General features: G+C 41.0%; 1 protein-coding gene across 3 annotated transcripts in view; it reads right to left on the bottom strand.

Annotated features, from left to right (window-relative positions):
• LOC101473498 (ephrin type-B receptor 2) overlaps positions 1–17,437 on the bottom strand; it is a 95,438-nt gene that overhangs the window by 41,165 nt on the left and 36,836 nt on the right. For 2 of the 3 annotated variants that reach the window (XM_004570915.3, XM_076878705.1), the window contains exon 5: positions 6,603–6,758. The exons of the other annotated variant lie outside the window; for it this stretch is intronic. In XM_004570915.3, the coding sequence (XP_004570972.3) occupies positions 6,603–6,758 (156 nt within the window). The remainder of the gene's footprint in view (positions 1–6,602; positions 6,759–17,437) is intronic. 3 annotated transcript variants of the gene reach the window in all.

Here is a 17,437-nt window from a genome sequence, read left to right as displayed (position 1 = left end):
AAGTCCCGAGGTCAAAATGGGAGACGCCCCCTATGGTGGTGGAGAATGACTGAGCTGAGATCCTGTGGGACTTACAGATACAGAACGACAAAATGGTGGTGGCTAACCAACCGGACATAGTAGTGGCAGTCAAGCAGAAGATGGACGTAGTGATAGATATAGCAATACTGAATGACAGCAACATCAGGAAGAAGGAACTGGAAGAAGTTGGAGTAGTACCAAGGGCTCAGAGAACAGCTTGAGAGGGTGGAGGGTGAAGGTAACAGTGGTCCCAGTGGTAATTGGAGAACTCAGTTCAGTGGCCGCCAAGCTAGCAGTAGCACTGCCAGGCTGTGCCAGGCACCTTTCTACCTTTAAAACCCGGAGAGCAGCCAAATGGCTGGTAGGCTTTTAGCTAAGCTTTAGCTTCAGCCAAGTGGAAGCTAAATTGGCTAGTCATTCATATGTAAATTAGGTTGTTACCTGGGAATTCTAGAGGGAGGGGAGTGGGGGTGTGTGATTGAGGGGGTGGGGGAGCTGCTAAAAACTGTGAACTTCCTTTTGTGTTTCATCTTGATGCATTCTCAATCATCCAGGGAAATAAATCTCCAAAAGTCACCAACTTGGAGTGTTTCAGTTTGCCATCTTAGGGAGAAATCAACACACATGGGTGTATGTCCTTTGTTGCTGAGATTTATTGATAAAAACAGTACAAAAAACCAACCATTTGTACACATATTTACAAATAATAATAAAATAAAATAATAATAAAAAGTGAGTGAGTACATTTCAGCATTTTCAACATTATACCAGTGGTCTGATGATGCCACCCAAAGCCACCCAAAACTTGATCCCAAACTTGTCAGGTTTACTTGCAATATTCTGCAGGAAACAGCACCGAGTCTTTGATGGGAAAAGCTGTTCATCAACGGTGATATGTAGACCAGGGTTGTAGCACGTGATGCAGTTGGTGACAAATGATCCCCACACACTGGAAATTGCAGCGAACTTATCAGTCTTTGCTCGATTTGCTCCATTGTGGCATCAATCAGACCACTGGTATAATGTTGAAATGTACTCACTCACTTTTTATTATTATTTGTAAATATGTGTACAAATGGTTGGTTTTTTGTACTGTTTTTATCAATAAATCTCAGCAACAAAGGACATACACCCATGTGTGTTGATTTCTCCCTAAGATGGCAAACTGAAACACTCCAAGTTGGTGACTTTTGGAGATTTATTTCCCTGGATGATTGAGAATGCATCAAGACGAACACAAAAGGAAGTTCACAGCTTTTAGCAGCTCCCCCACCCCCTCATCCACACACCCCCACTCCCCTCCCTCCAGAATTCCCAGGTAACAACCTAATTTACATATGAATGACTAGCCAATTTAGCTTCCACTTCGCTGAAGCTAAAGCCTAGCTAAAAGCCATTTGGCTGCTCTCCGGGGGTTTAAGTCTAGGCGAGTGGCTCTAGCAGATCCCACGAACAACATCAGACATCTCTGTCCAGAAGAGCGCAGTCCTAGGAACAGCAAAGATACTGTGCAGTACCCTCAAGTTTCCAGGCTTATATGATAAAGACCCCCCACAGAGGAAATAGGGGAATTTTGGTTTTCACCCTTAATATAACCGGTATAGTATTTATTTCTCCAGTATGGATAAATGGGCCTGATATTTGTTTGATTTTATAAGTCTATTTGTTATTATAATTATTGTAATATTATATAATTATAATTAATAAATGGTAGATGAAATAAAAAATAACAAGTTCATTCCATACCATGTGAATACAGAACTATTTTCAATACTTCTCAAGACAAACAAACACCCTATTCAGGATTCATTAAAGGCAGACATTCTTCAAATAATACACATTTCGACCTATTACATCTATCCCACCAAAGTAGCCATAATTCCGATTCAGTAAAAGGACTAGATGTTACAATCCCTGATAACGCATTGCTTTAAATGGAGAAAATCTTGAGGGATGGCTGTTATGAAGAAAGCACTTATAACAAACAACTTAATCTCAACAAATTTTACACTTCACAGAGGTACAAGACAAGGGTGCCCACTCTCACCCTCATTATTTGCACTTTTCTTTGAACCATTAGCAGCAGTAATCCGTCAGAACGTTAACATCATAGGCATTCACACCAATAATACACCAATAAACACATAAATATAAAAAAGTTTATATGCAGATGATGTACTCCGGTTCCTACAAAATCCCAATAAATCAGTTAAAGAACTAATCCAAATCACTAATACATACTCCCAAATCTCTGATTATACAATAAATTGGAATAAATCTACCACTTTAATAATAAATGGAGATACCCATTCTTATACATGACAGATCCCTCACCTACCACCTACTACTGGCATGATCACATACCTAGACATACAATTCTCCCCCAAACTGTCAGAGCTGTTCCACTGTTTCACTCCTCTATTGAAAACAATAAAAGATGACTTAAACCGATGGATGACAAAACCACTTTTAATTTTAGGATGTACTAACACCATAAAGATCAATTACGTATTCACAATGATCCCTATTCAACCCACAGCAACTTTTTTCACCACTTTGGACGCAATAATAATAACATCATTCTAATGGAAAAATTAAAAATTCCAGATACTGCCCACTGCAAACCTTGGCTTGGGACCCTCCAAAAATGGCCTGTATTTATATAGCGCCTTTACTAGTCCCTTAGGACCCCAAAGCGCTTTACATATCCAGTCATCCACCCATTCACGCACACATTCACACAAAAAGGTGTCTATACCTTTGGATTAAAAAAAAGAATACTCTGCATCTCGCTACAGTATTTTTAAGGTCAAAACAAAAGAAAAGAAAAAACAAACAAAATAAAAATGGTTTGCAGACAGATAAGAGACCCTAGACTATCATGCTTTTTGTCACATGTCAGAGGACCATTCAAACAGTTCTCCTATCCTCCAACACAATAACAACTTTCAAACCCCCAGCCCAAATATCACCAGTGTGATATGGGCCATACTTCATGCTGGTACTGGGACCTGGGCCAGCCTAGGCTCCACAGTGTGGGGCCCACATCTGTCCCATGGTACATTACATAATTGGTGTGGAGTAGTGTTGTTCAAAAATAAAATTAGGTTCCCAATGAAGGTTTTCAGTGGGAAAGAACACTGTGGCTTGCCCACAAAAAGCCCACAAAGAGACTCAAAAGGCAAAATTGCTCTAGGCCTGACATGAGCTATCTCACATGAGGTCTACATTTTCTGTGGTAATGTTTGCTGGAAGATAGCTGCTGCACGGTTGTAGCTAATGGGAATCCTCCTATGCACTTCTTGACTTACTATCCATTACAAATATGTAATTAATTAATTTCTATTAATCTACTACTTGTACATTACATTCCTAATTCTAATGACATATTTTAAAGGTATAGTGTGTAAAATCTCACCACTGGATGTGAGTAGATTGCAGATTGTAGTCAATTGAATTCAGTTTTCTTACTCCTCCCAATTCAAGTGCAAAATCCTAGCTATTGTGGCTGGTGCAGGAAAAACACATTTATGATCACATTTAGTGGCCAGCTGCTTTGCATTTCCCCATAATAGTCACAGCCAGTTGGCATGTCTCTACTACTCTTTGTGTATAAAAACATTTCTGTACACACTATATATTAACATGATTGAAGAATATTTGGCCAAAGATCTGAAATAAGAAATTATTTGATTTTTTTTTTCATTTTGTCTTCGTACCCTCATCCCTAACTGTTCATAGTAGATGGCTGCCCACACACACAAATATCAAATGGTCATATATAGTTTCAGAGAGTTATTTGTGATCTTCATATTAAAAACAACGTATGTGGCCGATCTCTAGCTACATACATATGGACTATTTCCATCTCAACCACTATATTCAAGATAGCAGGGCAACATGTCAGCTTCTAAAATCAGGCATCCCTTCCTCTTTTTTAATAATTAATTACTTCTAAATTAATGAGAAGATGTAATTACACACAACTCAATGTATACATAGAGCAGCTTTAATTTGTCAAATAATCTAGTGTAGGTTATGAATAATCATTTTTTCGCAACTTTGTTCACATGGAACAGCTTCATTTCATTTTTCCTCTTCTGTTTCCTCTCATCCCAGCTGGAGTCAGTCTCAGTTGTCACAGGGCTCGAGGCCGGGTACACCCTGGCCAAAACTGATATCAAAGTCGGGGCTGTATCAAGACACGAGGACTAAACCCCAATTCAACCAGACCCAGAACTGATCCTGAATTAAAACAGGACTACAACAGTTCAAAATCAGGACTACTGAGGAATTAACCAAGACAGAACCAGAATCAGAACTAGATGATAGTAGCACTAAAAATCATCATATACCTGCACTACACTTGTTTTTTTAATTCTACCAAAGTCCACTATTTAGATTGAGAAAAGTGTATATAATTATTTAGCAAACAAGCCTGCATAAATGTAGAATTTGAAAAATAGCAAACCAAAAAAGAAACACAAGGTACAAGCAGTGTTGGGGAGTAACGGAATACATGTACCGCCGTTACGTATTTAAAATACAAAATATGAGTAACTGTATTCCGTTACAGGTACCGTTTAAAAAGGTGGTATTTAGAATACAGTTACTTTGTTGAAATAAATGGATTACACGGCGGTACTTTCCTGTTTCATATTGTGGCGGGTCAGGACTGTTTCGGTTTTGTTTGACAGTAGTTCCAGGCGGCAGCGTTGCAGTTGCCATGGTTACAGGGTGACGCTCTCGCTCTGCGTGTTTCCTGGGTGAGAGAGCGCCTTTTTGTTGTTGTTGTTGTTGTGCTAAGCTAATAAGCATAATGCAGAATGTAGCATCATGGGCAGTGTAGCCTGTGCTGCAGGGAGAATGGACTGCCATACTCGTTATGTGTCTGTGAGTGCGAGGTGGGAGAAAACGGGAACTGGAAGCATGTAAATATAATAATAACCACTGCAGCCAAGAAGAGTGCCTGACGAGCCTAGTTGTAAGTACGCTATTAAAACTCTGTACGCTTTGTTTGTGTTTTCCGAAACAATAAGTTCCGTTGGAGCAGCCTGTCAACGCCTCTCTCTGTCTCTCGCAAGCAGAGTTGACCCACACAACAAAGTAAAGCTATTTTTCGCCTAGGAGCCCGACACGAACCCGTATTATTCAGAGGTCCCTTTACTACGGTTCGGAGCCGCGGACCTTCAGTAACAGTAATAAATCACACAGCAATAGTACATTCACGTAGTTGTGAAATGCATGATAATATGTTAAGTAATCCAAAGTATTCAGAATACGTTACTCTCATTGAGTAACGTAACGGAATACGTTACAGAATACATTTTAGGGCATGTATTCTATATTCTGTAATGGAATACATTTTAAAAGTAACCTTCCCAACACTGGGTACAAGATACATGAGCACCTATGATACGGTGATACTTTTGGTAAACAAGAGTAAAGAGAGAAACTATCTGTATTTCTTAATTGCAAATGGCACCAAATTGTATTCAAACTGAGCCACACTTATGGAGCTCCACGATTCTCTTCCTGGTGTTTTGGTTGACATCTTGATGTTCCCATGTCACAGAAACAGGCTCTGTGTTTTGCCTTATATGCATCCACAGGTGTGCCACCAATTTACTCACATGGGCTCTACTAACCTATCAGAAGCTTCTTCAGTTCAGAATGGAATCGTCTGGAGTTTTCTTATTAATTAACAATAAACTTAGTGTACATGTACTCCTAATTTTGATCAAAGTGATAAAAAATAGACAGCTCTGTCTCTCTTTATTCTGACATTTAACTAATTCAAAAGATGTTTCAATATTTATCTAAAACAAAAGTTTACTTTAAATTGATGTTGTACAGTAAAAATGTTTTCTCCTTAAAGTGTATGTAAATATCTGGTTACAAATGTGAATATCCTGCTGTGTACTGAAATCCCTCTTGGTTTGCATAGAAATATACTGAACAACATACAAAGCACAATATATAAAATAACATTTACCTGAGTTTTTTCTTTGAAAGAAGCCTCTAATGTCCATTCTTATATTTCAGTACATAACTGAAACCGATTTAGTCGGGGAGGGTAAGAACTGAAAATATGAAATAAACACACGTAAGCTAAGACTCTCTAAAAAAAATAGCATTTGTTCGGCTTTTCATTTCACCATTTGTTGATTCACTTGAACAGCAAGTAACGTAATATTGGTCAAGTGATCAGTTTGATATCAATCTTTCGTGATACACCGTCATATTTACATTATTTGTACGGTACGAATGATTTGCTTTGGTACCTGGTCAAACTTAAGGTCTCCTTAGTATGGCTGGCTCCGTTTCTCCAACAGCACACTCACAGGTAGCAGCTGCCCCGCCCTCTCGCTCAGTCTTAGTGCCTGAGCTCGGATCATACCAATATCAGGGGGGATTCACGCACAGTCGTAAATTCCCACAGTGTGCACTATGCGCTTCGAATATTGCTTGCACTTTTTGTTTTATACAAATTATACTCCAAAAGACCCCGGGCTTCTGACAAAAAGACCCGGGCTTAAGCCCAGTAAGCCACCCCCACGCTCCGCCCCTGGTATACATACTGGTACAAGGCATCTGTGGAGGGTCAGATTCAGTGCGATAGTAGCCATTGCGACAGACACAGTTAGTTGCTCCCTCGCTGGTGGTCCGGCTGTTAATGGGACACTGTAAACATTTGTGGTCTCCCTGAGCAGCCTTGAAGAAGCCTGTAACACATGCTGTGAGGGGAAACACATAGTGGTTAAATACATTTAAAAATGTGCAGAGAAAGGAAAGAAGAAACAATTAGGAACAAAATGAATACCATACAAGTACAGTATAATTTCTTATGAGCCACAACTACAGATTAAGATAGTTTGTCTGAGCTATTTCCAACGACTTTGCTCAGAAAGTAAATGTTTTATCATTATAGCCCGCATGGTGGCATCTAATAAATGGACTGAAATGACTATAGACTCCACCACTGTAATAAAAAGGAAAACATTTTAAGCCTGAAAAGCAAATTCTCTTTCATTTGAGAAAAAAAAGTAAGCTAAGAATTTCTTACCCATAAAAAAGTTATCCAAAAATGAACGACTATTTATATGTGCGAAACTGTTAATCACATTCGATTTTATCTAGCACACAATCTCAGTCTCGGTTTTCCTCCACAAAGGAGGAAAACATACCAGCATGCTTAGTTGTATGCATCAACTGTTACAACATGTTACAATCAATAAAAAAAGAAGAGAAAAATACAAAGACTGGAAGTAAAACAAAATATGAAAACAAGAGAAAGGCTCTTAGAAAATAAACTAAAAGGAGAGTAATGGAAAACTACTAAAGACAAAGAGAAGGGGGGCTTGTGTCATGGTAGGTATTTTTGGTTGATTTTCTCCAGACATTTAAGATTGTATTTTTTAGCCTCTGTGTTTCCTCCAGCCCCTTAAACTTATGGACAAAGGATGTAAGCAAAATGAATATACAGTGAACCCTTGAACACTGAATAAAACAAAAATGCTGCATAAAAGCAATAAACACAAGCTTCAACAAGAATCACAAAAATATATTCAAAGAATATGTCAAATAACCCAAACCCCTGACTTACAAGAACCTTTCCAACTGAGGAAATCTAAACTCCACTTTAAGTTTTCAGTGTTCAATTTTACATCTCATTCTTCACAGATATAAACAAATCAGTTTGTTTTACTGTCACGGGCAAGCCATATGTGAATTATTAAGGACCCAAGATGCGGCAGCTCTGGTGCAAGTGAGTTTATTAATCAAATGTAGATACAAACAGAGATGGCAAGGGTGAGCATGAAACTAAGAAAACCTAAACTGGGAAAAACTAACAGAAACTAACCAGAAACAGAGATGCAGGTAGTCACAGGGAAATACACAGAATGATGGAGCGGAATAACGCAGACGAACCAGCAACTAACAGAGGTAGACATGAGGTTTAAATACACAGAAGGATAACAAGGGAATGAGACACAAAAGGAGTGCACAGCTGGGAGTAATCAGACATGATGAGACAGGGGGAAAGTAAACTGAACACACTGAGATCAGACACGGACCTTCAAAGTAAGACAGGAAACACATACACACGCAAGGACACAGACTCAGAGACGCGGGCGAACACAGAGACTAGGGATGGCTATCGTTTAGGCTTTATCTGATACCAGTACCAAACCGGTACTTTTGAAACGGTGCCGGTACTTAAACGGTGCTCGAACCGGTGCTTAAAGAATCAAGAACACAAACTTTGTCCAAAAACCTCTCATGTTCAGCTGTTTTTTGTAAAAAGGGTTATCCCCTGCAGCTATAGGGCATATATGGTATCACTCTTGGCTGGAAGCAGTGCTTAAACAATGGAAAAAAACACCAACTTTGTCCAAAAACCTCTCATGTTTAACTGTTTTCCACTTTTTCTTTGGTCATTTTAGCCTTTTTGGCCAGGGAGAAGGGAGTATCTGCCATTAAACAAGAAGACAGCCGCATGTAGCTATGATGATATTTGCTAGTTCACTTTACATGCATTAATGTAATAACGTGGTTAGCCTACTCAACGTAAATTACACACGAACAACATTAAGCTACTCACGCAGAGAAGAACGGCTGCTGCTGCCATCATCATCCGTCATCATTTCTGCTACACTGGCAGGGCTAGGGGCCAGGACTCTCCTCTTCGGGTTCTTGGGGGATGATGCTAACTCCGGGTCCGATAACAGGCAACCCACCCGCAGTAGATGTGCTCGGTGTGAGGTCTCGCAGCAAGCTATCAAATACGGTGCATTTCTCGGCTTTTAAAAAAACGCTATGCGTCGCCAGGTGTTTCATCAGATTCGAGGTGTTACCTCCTTTGCACAGTATCACCTTAAAGCACTTGTTGCAGGCTGCTGAGTTTGCATCTTTTGCTGTGAAGTACAGCCAGACTTTGACCGCTTCGCTTTGGGCATTTTTAATCTGTAGCTCTGCTCTAAAAGAACGTACGTACCTGGGCCCGCCTATACTCGCAAAGGTAAAATGATTGGCTAGAATCCAAAGTGTATGGCATCTCAGGAAAAAAAAGCACCGAAATGAAGCACCGAAATGTTTGCTGCTTTTCGATCTGGTTACTACCGTTTATGTCATACCGGTACCCATCCCTAACAGAGACCTTACTACACAAAAGGGGATACACAGGCAAGGATGACATCAAACAGAGGGAACACAACTAAACCCAGGGAAACCAAAACACAACAGTCATAATACATAAAACTATCAAAAGTAAAAGTACAAAAACCAAAAACACTGGGTCACCGACTCAGGACCATGACAGTTATAGCAGTCCTTTTCCTGCAATCGAGTCAACAAAATAGGTTTACCTCAAACTCAAAAGATCAAGAGGGTCTTTGTTTTCCTCTTTTAGTTGGCTTTTTTATTGGTCTTTACTCACAAGACCGTCAGTCCTTCTACAGGGAGTGCAGAATTATTGGGCAAGTTGTATTTTTGAGGAACAATTTTATTATTGAACAACAACCATGTTCTCAATGAACCCAAAAAACTCATTAATATCAAAGCTGAATGTTTTTGGAATAGACTAGAATAGAATAGAATGCCTTTATTGTCACTATACAGTTGTACAATGAGATACAGAGCATCTCCTACTCAGTGTAAACATGCTGGGGGGGGGGGGGGGGGGGTACAGTTCTGCAGCGCTATGTACATATGGACAGTATTAACATATATATATATAATGTACAATATACAAGACGTAAGTAATATGTAATAAATAGTGTTATGTATATACAGTTGAGTTATTGCACATAGAATTGGTATTGCACAGTGGTGGTCCATAGAGGAAGTGGGAAGTGGGGGGGGCTGTGTTATCTGTGCATGTGTCAATTCAGGGTGGTTATCGCTTTGGGGAAGAAACTGTTTTTGAGTCTGTGGGTTTTTTGTGTTGATGCACCTGTAGCGCTTCCCTGAGGGAAGCAGGCTGAACATGTTGAAGCCAGGGTGGGAGCTGTCCTTGATAATGTTTGCTGCTCTGGTGAGGCAGCGGGAGGAATAAATGTCCATCAGGGAGGGGAGAGGGCAGCCGATGATCTTTTGTGCTGTCTTGACCACACTCTGAAGCCTCACTCTATCTGCTTTGGTGCAGCTGCCGTACCATACAGTGATGCAGTAGGTTAGCAGGCTCTCAATGGACGAGCGGTAGAAGGTCAGCAGCAGGTTGGAGTTCAGCTTGTACTTCCTGAGGACTCTCAGGAAGTGCAGCCGCTGTTGGGCCTTCTTGATGACCGCTGAGATGTTTCCTGTCCAGGAGATGTCAGCAGAGATGAGGACACCAAGGAACCGGAAAGTGTGGACCCTCTCCACACACTCCCCGTTGATGTAGAGGGGGGCCAAGTCGGTGCTGTGTCTCCTGAAGTCAACAATGAGCTCTTTGGTTTTCTTAGTGTTCAGTGCCAGGTTGTTTTCTGAACACCAGGCTGCCAGCTTCAGGACTTCCTCTCTGTACTCTGCCTCGTCTCCCTTCGAGATGAGTCCGACTACCGTGGTGTCATCAGCAAACTTGATGATGAGAGTGTTGTTGTGGGTCGAACTGCAGTCGTGGGTGTAGAGAGAATACAAGAGGGGGCTCAGCACACAGCCCTGTGGGGAGCCAGTGCTCAGTGTGCGAGTGGAAGAGAGATGACGGCCGAGTCTTACAGTCTGGGGCCGGTTTGTGAGGAAATCCTTTTTCCGGGCACATGTGAGAGGAGGGAGGCCAAGAGTGACCAGTTTGGTGATGAGGATGTCCGGGATTATTGTATTAAAGGCTGAGCTGTAGTCCACAAAGAGCATTCGGACGTAGCTTTGCCGCTGCTCTAGGTGACTCAGCACAGCGTGGAGGGCTGTGGCGATGGCGTCTTCTGTGGATCTGTTTGCACGGTATGCAAACTGGTGGGGGTCGAATTCTGGGGAGAGGTAATCCTTGATGTGCTGAAGGACTAGTCTCTCAAAGCATTTCATGATTACCGGTGTGAGGGCCACAGGGCGGTAATCATTCAGGCTGGAGATGTGAGACTTCTTCGGCACTGGGATGATTGTGGCTGATTTTAGACAGGATGGGATGGCTGCCTGATCCAGTGAGAGGTTGAAGAGTCTGGTGAAGATGAGGGTGAGCTGGTGTGCGCATGCTCTTAGTACCTTGCCAGGTACTCCATCTGGACCGGCCGCCTTCCTGGGGTTCACTGCTAGGAGGACACGTCTGACCTCGTGCTCTGTTACAGTGAGTGGAGCGGTGCAGGAACCAGGTGAGGATGAGGATGGGAGCAGGGCTGAAGCAGATGAGTGTTGCTGTTGTGGTGTTTCAAAGCGGGCGAAGAAGCTGTTTATTTCCTCTGCCAGTTGCCCACTCGGGTTTTCTGTTTTTGCAGTGCTGCCTCTGTGGTTGATGATGTCTTACATTCCCTGCCACACCTCTTGTGTGTTGTTGCTGGACAGGTGGGACTCGATGTTCCTTTTGTGGTCTGACTTGGCTTTTTTAATCCCCCTTTTCAGGTCAGCTCGAGCAGCCCTGTACAGAGCTCTGTCACCTGACCTGAAGGCGGCATCACGGGCTTTGAGGAGTGAGCGGACCTCGCTGGTCATCCAGGGTTTTTGATTTGGGAAAACCCGAATGCTTTTGTCCACTGTCACATTTGCAGTACAGAACTTGATGTAGTCCAGTACTGATCCTGTGAATGTTTCTAGGTCCTGGTGTTCAAATATGTCCCAGTCTGTCTCTGTGAAGCAGTCCTGTAGTTTGGAGAGAGCATTTTCTGGCCAGGTTGTAACAGTCTTTGTGGTGGGTTGTAATTCCAGGTCATCCGTTTTTTGCACGAGGGATCTGGCGTTGGAGAGATAGAGGCTCGGCAGGGGTGGCTTGTGTGGTTTGTTTTTTAGCCTTAGCATAATGCCGGACCTACGGCCCCGCTTTTGCTTCCTCTCCCTCCGTCTGCGCCTCCGCCTAGTCCCGATAACAATCCACGGGGAGCCTGGTGGTCTCGCTATGTGATCTGGGATGTTGTGCGTGTGAAGAAAGTCCAGTGAAACGGATGTTTGATGCTGGTCACCGATGTCTATGAGGCTCTGGCGGATGTAGCAAACTTTGAAAGTAGAGCCGATAATGCAGAAAAAAATAAGAAAGACATACAAACTAAGCAAACTAAACAAAAAAAAGGAGTACTGAGACGGAGAGCCGTAAGCCGCTGCAACAGTGTGTGCCGCCATATTGCCAAAGTAGTTTTTAGTTTGTTTTTAGTTTTAGCTATTTTAGGGGGATATCTGTGTGTTCAGGTGACTATTACTGTGCATAATTATTAGGCAACTTAACAAAAAACAAATATATACCCATTTCAATTATTTATTTTTACCAGTGAAACCAATATAACATCTCCACATTCACAAATATACATTTCTGACATTCAAAAACAAAACAAAAACAAATCAGCGACCAATATAGCCACCTTTCTTTGCAAGGACACTCAAAAGCCTGCCATCCATGGATTCTGTCAGTGTTTTGATCTGTTCACCATCAACATTGCGTGCAGCAGCAACCACAGCCTCCCAGACACTGTTCAGAGAGGTGTACTGTTTTCCCTCCTTGTAAATCTCACATTTGATGATGGACCGCAGGTTCTCAATGGGGTTCAGATCAGGTGAACAAGGTGGCCATGTCATTAGTTTTTCTTCTTTTATACCCTTTCTTGCCAGCCACGCTGTGGAGTACTTGGACGCGTGTGATGGAGCATTGTCCTACATGAAAATCATGTTTTTCTTGAAGGATGCAGACTTCTTCCTGTATCACTGCTTGAAGAAGGTGTCTTCCAGAAACTGGCAGTAGGACTGGGAGTTGAGCTTGACTCCATCCTCAACCCGAAAAGGCCCCACAAGCTCATCTTTGATGATACCAGCCCAAACCAGTACTCCATCTCCACCTTGCTGGCGTCTGAGTCGGACTGGAGCTCTCTGCCCTTTACCAATCCAGCCACGGGCCCATCCATCTGGCCCATCAAGACTCACTCTCATTTCATCAGTCCATAAAACCTTAGAAAAACCAGTCTTGAGATATTTCTTGGCCCAGTCTTGACGTTTCAGCTTGTGTGTCTTGTTCAGTGGTGGTCGTCTTTCAGCCTTTCTTACCTTGGCCATGTCTCTGAGTATTGCACACCTTGTGCTTTTGGGCACTCCAGTGATGTTGCAGCTCTGAAATATGGCCAAACTGGTGGCAAGTGGCATCTTGGCAGCTGCACGCTTGACTTTTCTCAGTTCATGGGCAGTTATTTTGCGCCTTGGTTTTTCCACACGCTTCTTGCGACCCTGTTGACTATTTTGAATGAAACGCTTGATTGTTCGATGATCACGCTTCAGAAGCATTGCAATTTTGAGACTGCTGCATCCCTCTGCAAGATATCTCACTATTTTTGACTTTTCTGAGCCTGTCAAGTCCTTCTTTTGACCCATTTTGCCAAAGGAAAGGACGTTGCCTAATAATTATGCACACCTGATATAGGGTGTTGATGTCATTAGACCACACCCCTTCTCATTACAGAGATGCACATCACCTAATATGCTTAATTGGTAGTAGGCTTTCGAGCCTATACAGCTTGGAGTAAGACAACATGCATGAAGAGGATGATGTGGACAAAATACTCATTTGCCTAATAATTCTGAACTCTCACTCCCGTCACTCCAGTGAATTTCCAGAATCTCCAGCTGGTACTGCCGGTTCCATAAACAAGTAAAGGAAGATGACAGTAGGAGTACTGAGATTCCAGAGTGTTGGACGAAGTCAGTTGCAAGAGCAATAGTAATGCCACCATCTGTTTCCTGCAAAGGGTTTGAACAACCTCTTTGCCATTTCTGATACACAACTCGCACATCTTCTAGGTTGCTGGCTTTAAAAAAAGGTTTTATGAGTGTTTCTTGATGTGTGTGTGTGTGTGTGTGTGTGTGTGTGTGTGTGTGTGTGTGTGTGTGTGTGTGTGTGTGTGTGTGTGTGTGTGTGTCTTTTCAGGGCATGCCTAAATGTGGAACACTCCAGCTGTCACATGTGGGAAAGCCAGACCCTATCAGACCCAAGAAAAACTGAAACCTAAGGACGACATGACATCAACGAACTGAGTAAATTAATATTTATGGTCGTGGTCCACATTACCATACAGTATGCCTCAAAGCCAAACTAATGGATTCTGAAATAGTAATTCCTTCATCCAGGTCTGAATATTTTCAGACTAATTATTTATTTGAAAAATATTTCTGCATTTGAAATAAAGTTACTGCTGCATAAATATTTTACTCGAGGAAAAGATTTATTTATCTCAAAAAGGAATTAAATAATTCTCCAAACCAGTTCTCATGATGCTGGATTTTACTGGAGGTATTTTTGTAGAACACAGACACTGTAAAGGAAAACTCATAAGATGAAAAATATATGTACAGTATACAAATCGAATCATTTACAGTGATACATTTCAAGCCTGTGAAGTCAACTTTAGTCAGCTCTGAATTCACTAAACTCCAACGTACTCCTCCTTAAACTAACTAAATTCAAAAGATTTTTCTTGCATTTCTGTTTGTGTACTGCAAATGTAACCTTTTCCTCAAATTGTCAAACGAATGTCTAAACTAGAGACAGCCCAACAGATTGAGCTAAGTGGAAAGTACAAAACGTGCTGAAATGTGTGTGTGTATGGTTGGGAGAACCAGTAAAAAAGGATAGTTGTCACTTTAATTCTGAATGAAAAAAGCTGGATTATGTATTGTATTGTTTCCCATACTTGTGCTCAGGTGTTTATTCCATAGTAGGAGGGAAGGTTTGTTTACCAGTTTCCATCGTCCTTTTATTGCAGAAACAGGGAGAGACGACAATAGATTTGCCATTTAGAAACATTTCTAACAGTCTGCTAAATGGTAAGTTGAGAGGTACTTTTCTACTCAATTTTGAGCACTCAAAATGCTTTCTCACCACAAGTCTCACTCATCCAATCACACTGTGATGATTCGCTCAGGTGTTTGCTCTCTGTCAGCTACGTCTCTCTTCTGATATGAAAGGGTTTTTTGTCAGTCCCTTCCCCTGAAAGACATTCATACAGATCTTTGATCTATATGCAAGCACGTCTATCTAACATTCACATCGAGGGCAACTGAGGATACTTTGACACAAGGACAACGGATCGATTCACCAGCCTTCCAGTTGGTAGACATCCATCCCTTTTTTATGACTGTAACATCTGTAACATTTCTATAATAATTAAAACTGAAGGCTACGACCAAGCAAATAGTAAGCAAATCTAAAGGTTTTTCAATCACAGAGTGTTCTTAGTTTTTAACACATTGCTTCTGCATTTTGGCTTAGGTTTTGTTAAATAAATAATGATACTCTGAAATCACACTTTTGACCTAAACAGACCCCCCCCCCCCCCCCACACACACACACTTATACACAGCATAATACAGCTGTACTTACACCTAACCTGTAAAATAGCAATTCTGTACATTAATATTAGCCTGTAAATTTGCAATTTTTATACATATATCAACATATACACCTTTATATTGCATACTCTGCATATATTATCACTGTGATAGTGTTGCAAGTTTACACCCACATATAAGCTACAAGATCTACAAAGCACTGTTTTACTATTTTATTTATTATTACTTTCTTTTAGTCGTGTGAAGGGAACCTGCAAAGTAAGAATTTAATTGTGCTGTGTAACCACTTGTGTTTTGCGGTGTACATGACAATAAACTTCTTGAATCTTCAATCAATACATTGTGGCTGCAGCTCTGAGGCAACATGTTTACTTTTGTTGGATCCCAACCGGGCCTTCCCAATATATAAAGGTTCTTTTCTGTTTAAAAAGTACTAATCTCTGATTAGGCTATGCAGAGCTTGGATGGAGCCATGGAGGAGACTTGCCTAGCTCCAACTGCTACTCCACCTTGCAGATGTTGATCCTGCTTCCTCTGAAGGCGTGCTTGTCAGAATGGCATTCTGCTCAAATCTCCTCTCAGTCACACCCATTATTACCAGCTCTCCTCTAAATCTTTATTAACTGGGTAAAATTTAGTGGTCTGAAAAAGTGGGCCCAAGGATCCGTTCATTTTAAGGTTAGAGTAACCTGTAAGGATTCTTTGAGTGATATGCATGTCTTTACCATTACTGTTTCATAAACAGTAATGGTAAAAGCAAAAGCAAAGCAAATAATATTGATCACAAAATCAAATCGATTGAATTCTACTTATCTCTTTGACCTGCGTTGAGTTAATGCTGATTTTAATAATGATCTTGAGAGGAGAGAGACTAATGAAAGAAAAGGCACACCCTGGCCTGAAGATGCACTTATCTCTGTGTTCTGTGTTGATATACTCCAACAAGCATCCCCTGGAAATTCAAATCCTCTTGAATCTAATGAGCAGAGAAAAAGTCCACAGTTTGGCAGTGGTTGATCCTTCTGGTATCTCTGCTTAAACTTCCAACTGTAAAATCTTAGATCCAATTATCTGTAGTGCTCGTCTCGCAGGAGACAAAGCAATGAACAACTTATCTCTTCTGCACAAAACTTTTATACTTGGTATACCTGGTCCTCATCTTTCCCCTCCCTCATCACATCTTCTTGTCTTTGTTGTACATAATTTCACTACATATGAACATTAAATCAAATATGAATATACTTTCTGTCATGTCTTTAGTTTAGTTTATGCTATTTTACTTCAACAGGATTTATCGTTGTCTCAATCACATGAATATCCACTCTAATATGATTTCTTTTCAACTCGGTTACACACAAATATTTTTTCTCACTTTTTCTCTTTACAGAAATAAAAGACTGACAAACACAACTCTGTGTTTGTCAGTCCTGGTATTCTCAATTTTCCTTCTTACACACTCTCACAGCCTCCAAGGCCATCTTTGCACAAATAAGTCACTCCATATGGAATCTCAGTGAGAGACGTGTTAGTAGAATCATTTCATAGTTTTTATTTTCTTATTTGTTATATTGGTTAAACTTATACCTGATTACATTCTGATTGTTATTAAGAATTAAAAAAGATTAACTATTAGCAAAATCACTTATAAATTATGATTCTGTGTTTAACAATTACAACATACTTAATACCACTTCTCTCATATAGGTAAACTCTATTTTTAGCACTCTGTATCACTTTTAACATATAAGACTCGATATTAAACCCTTTTACGCTTTTACTTTCTCTCTGATGTAATGAGAGGTAAACCAGGGGAACTTTAATCTCTTTTAGTCCCACCTCTCTTGACACCCCCTCATCTGTCCTATTCAGCTCGGCAGGGCACTGTCTGCATTGCACACAATGAACGTTGTAGAAAAGAGCAGAACACAAGACGTACACCCTAGATGTCTTCTTCGGCGTCAATGAT

Source organism: Maylandia zebra, linkage group LG20, assembly GCF_041146795.1.
Source record: "Maylandia zebra isolate NMK-2024a linkage group LG20, Mzebra_GT3a, whole genome shotgun sequence".
In the NCBI taxonomy this organism is placed as follows: Eukaryota; Metazoa; Chordata; class Actinopteri; order Cichliformes; family Cichlidae; genus Maylandia; species Maylandia zebra.
The sequence above is the reverse complement of the archived record's forward strand: the minus strand, read 5'-3'. Positions and strand labels throughout refer to the sequence as shown.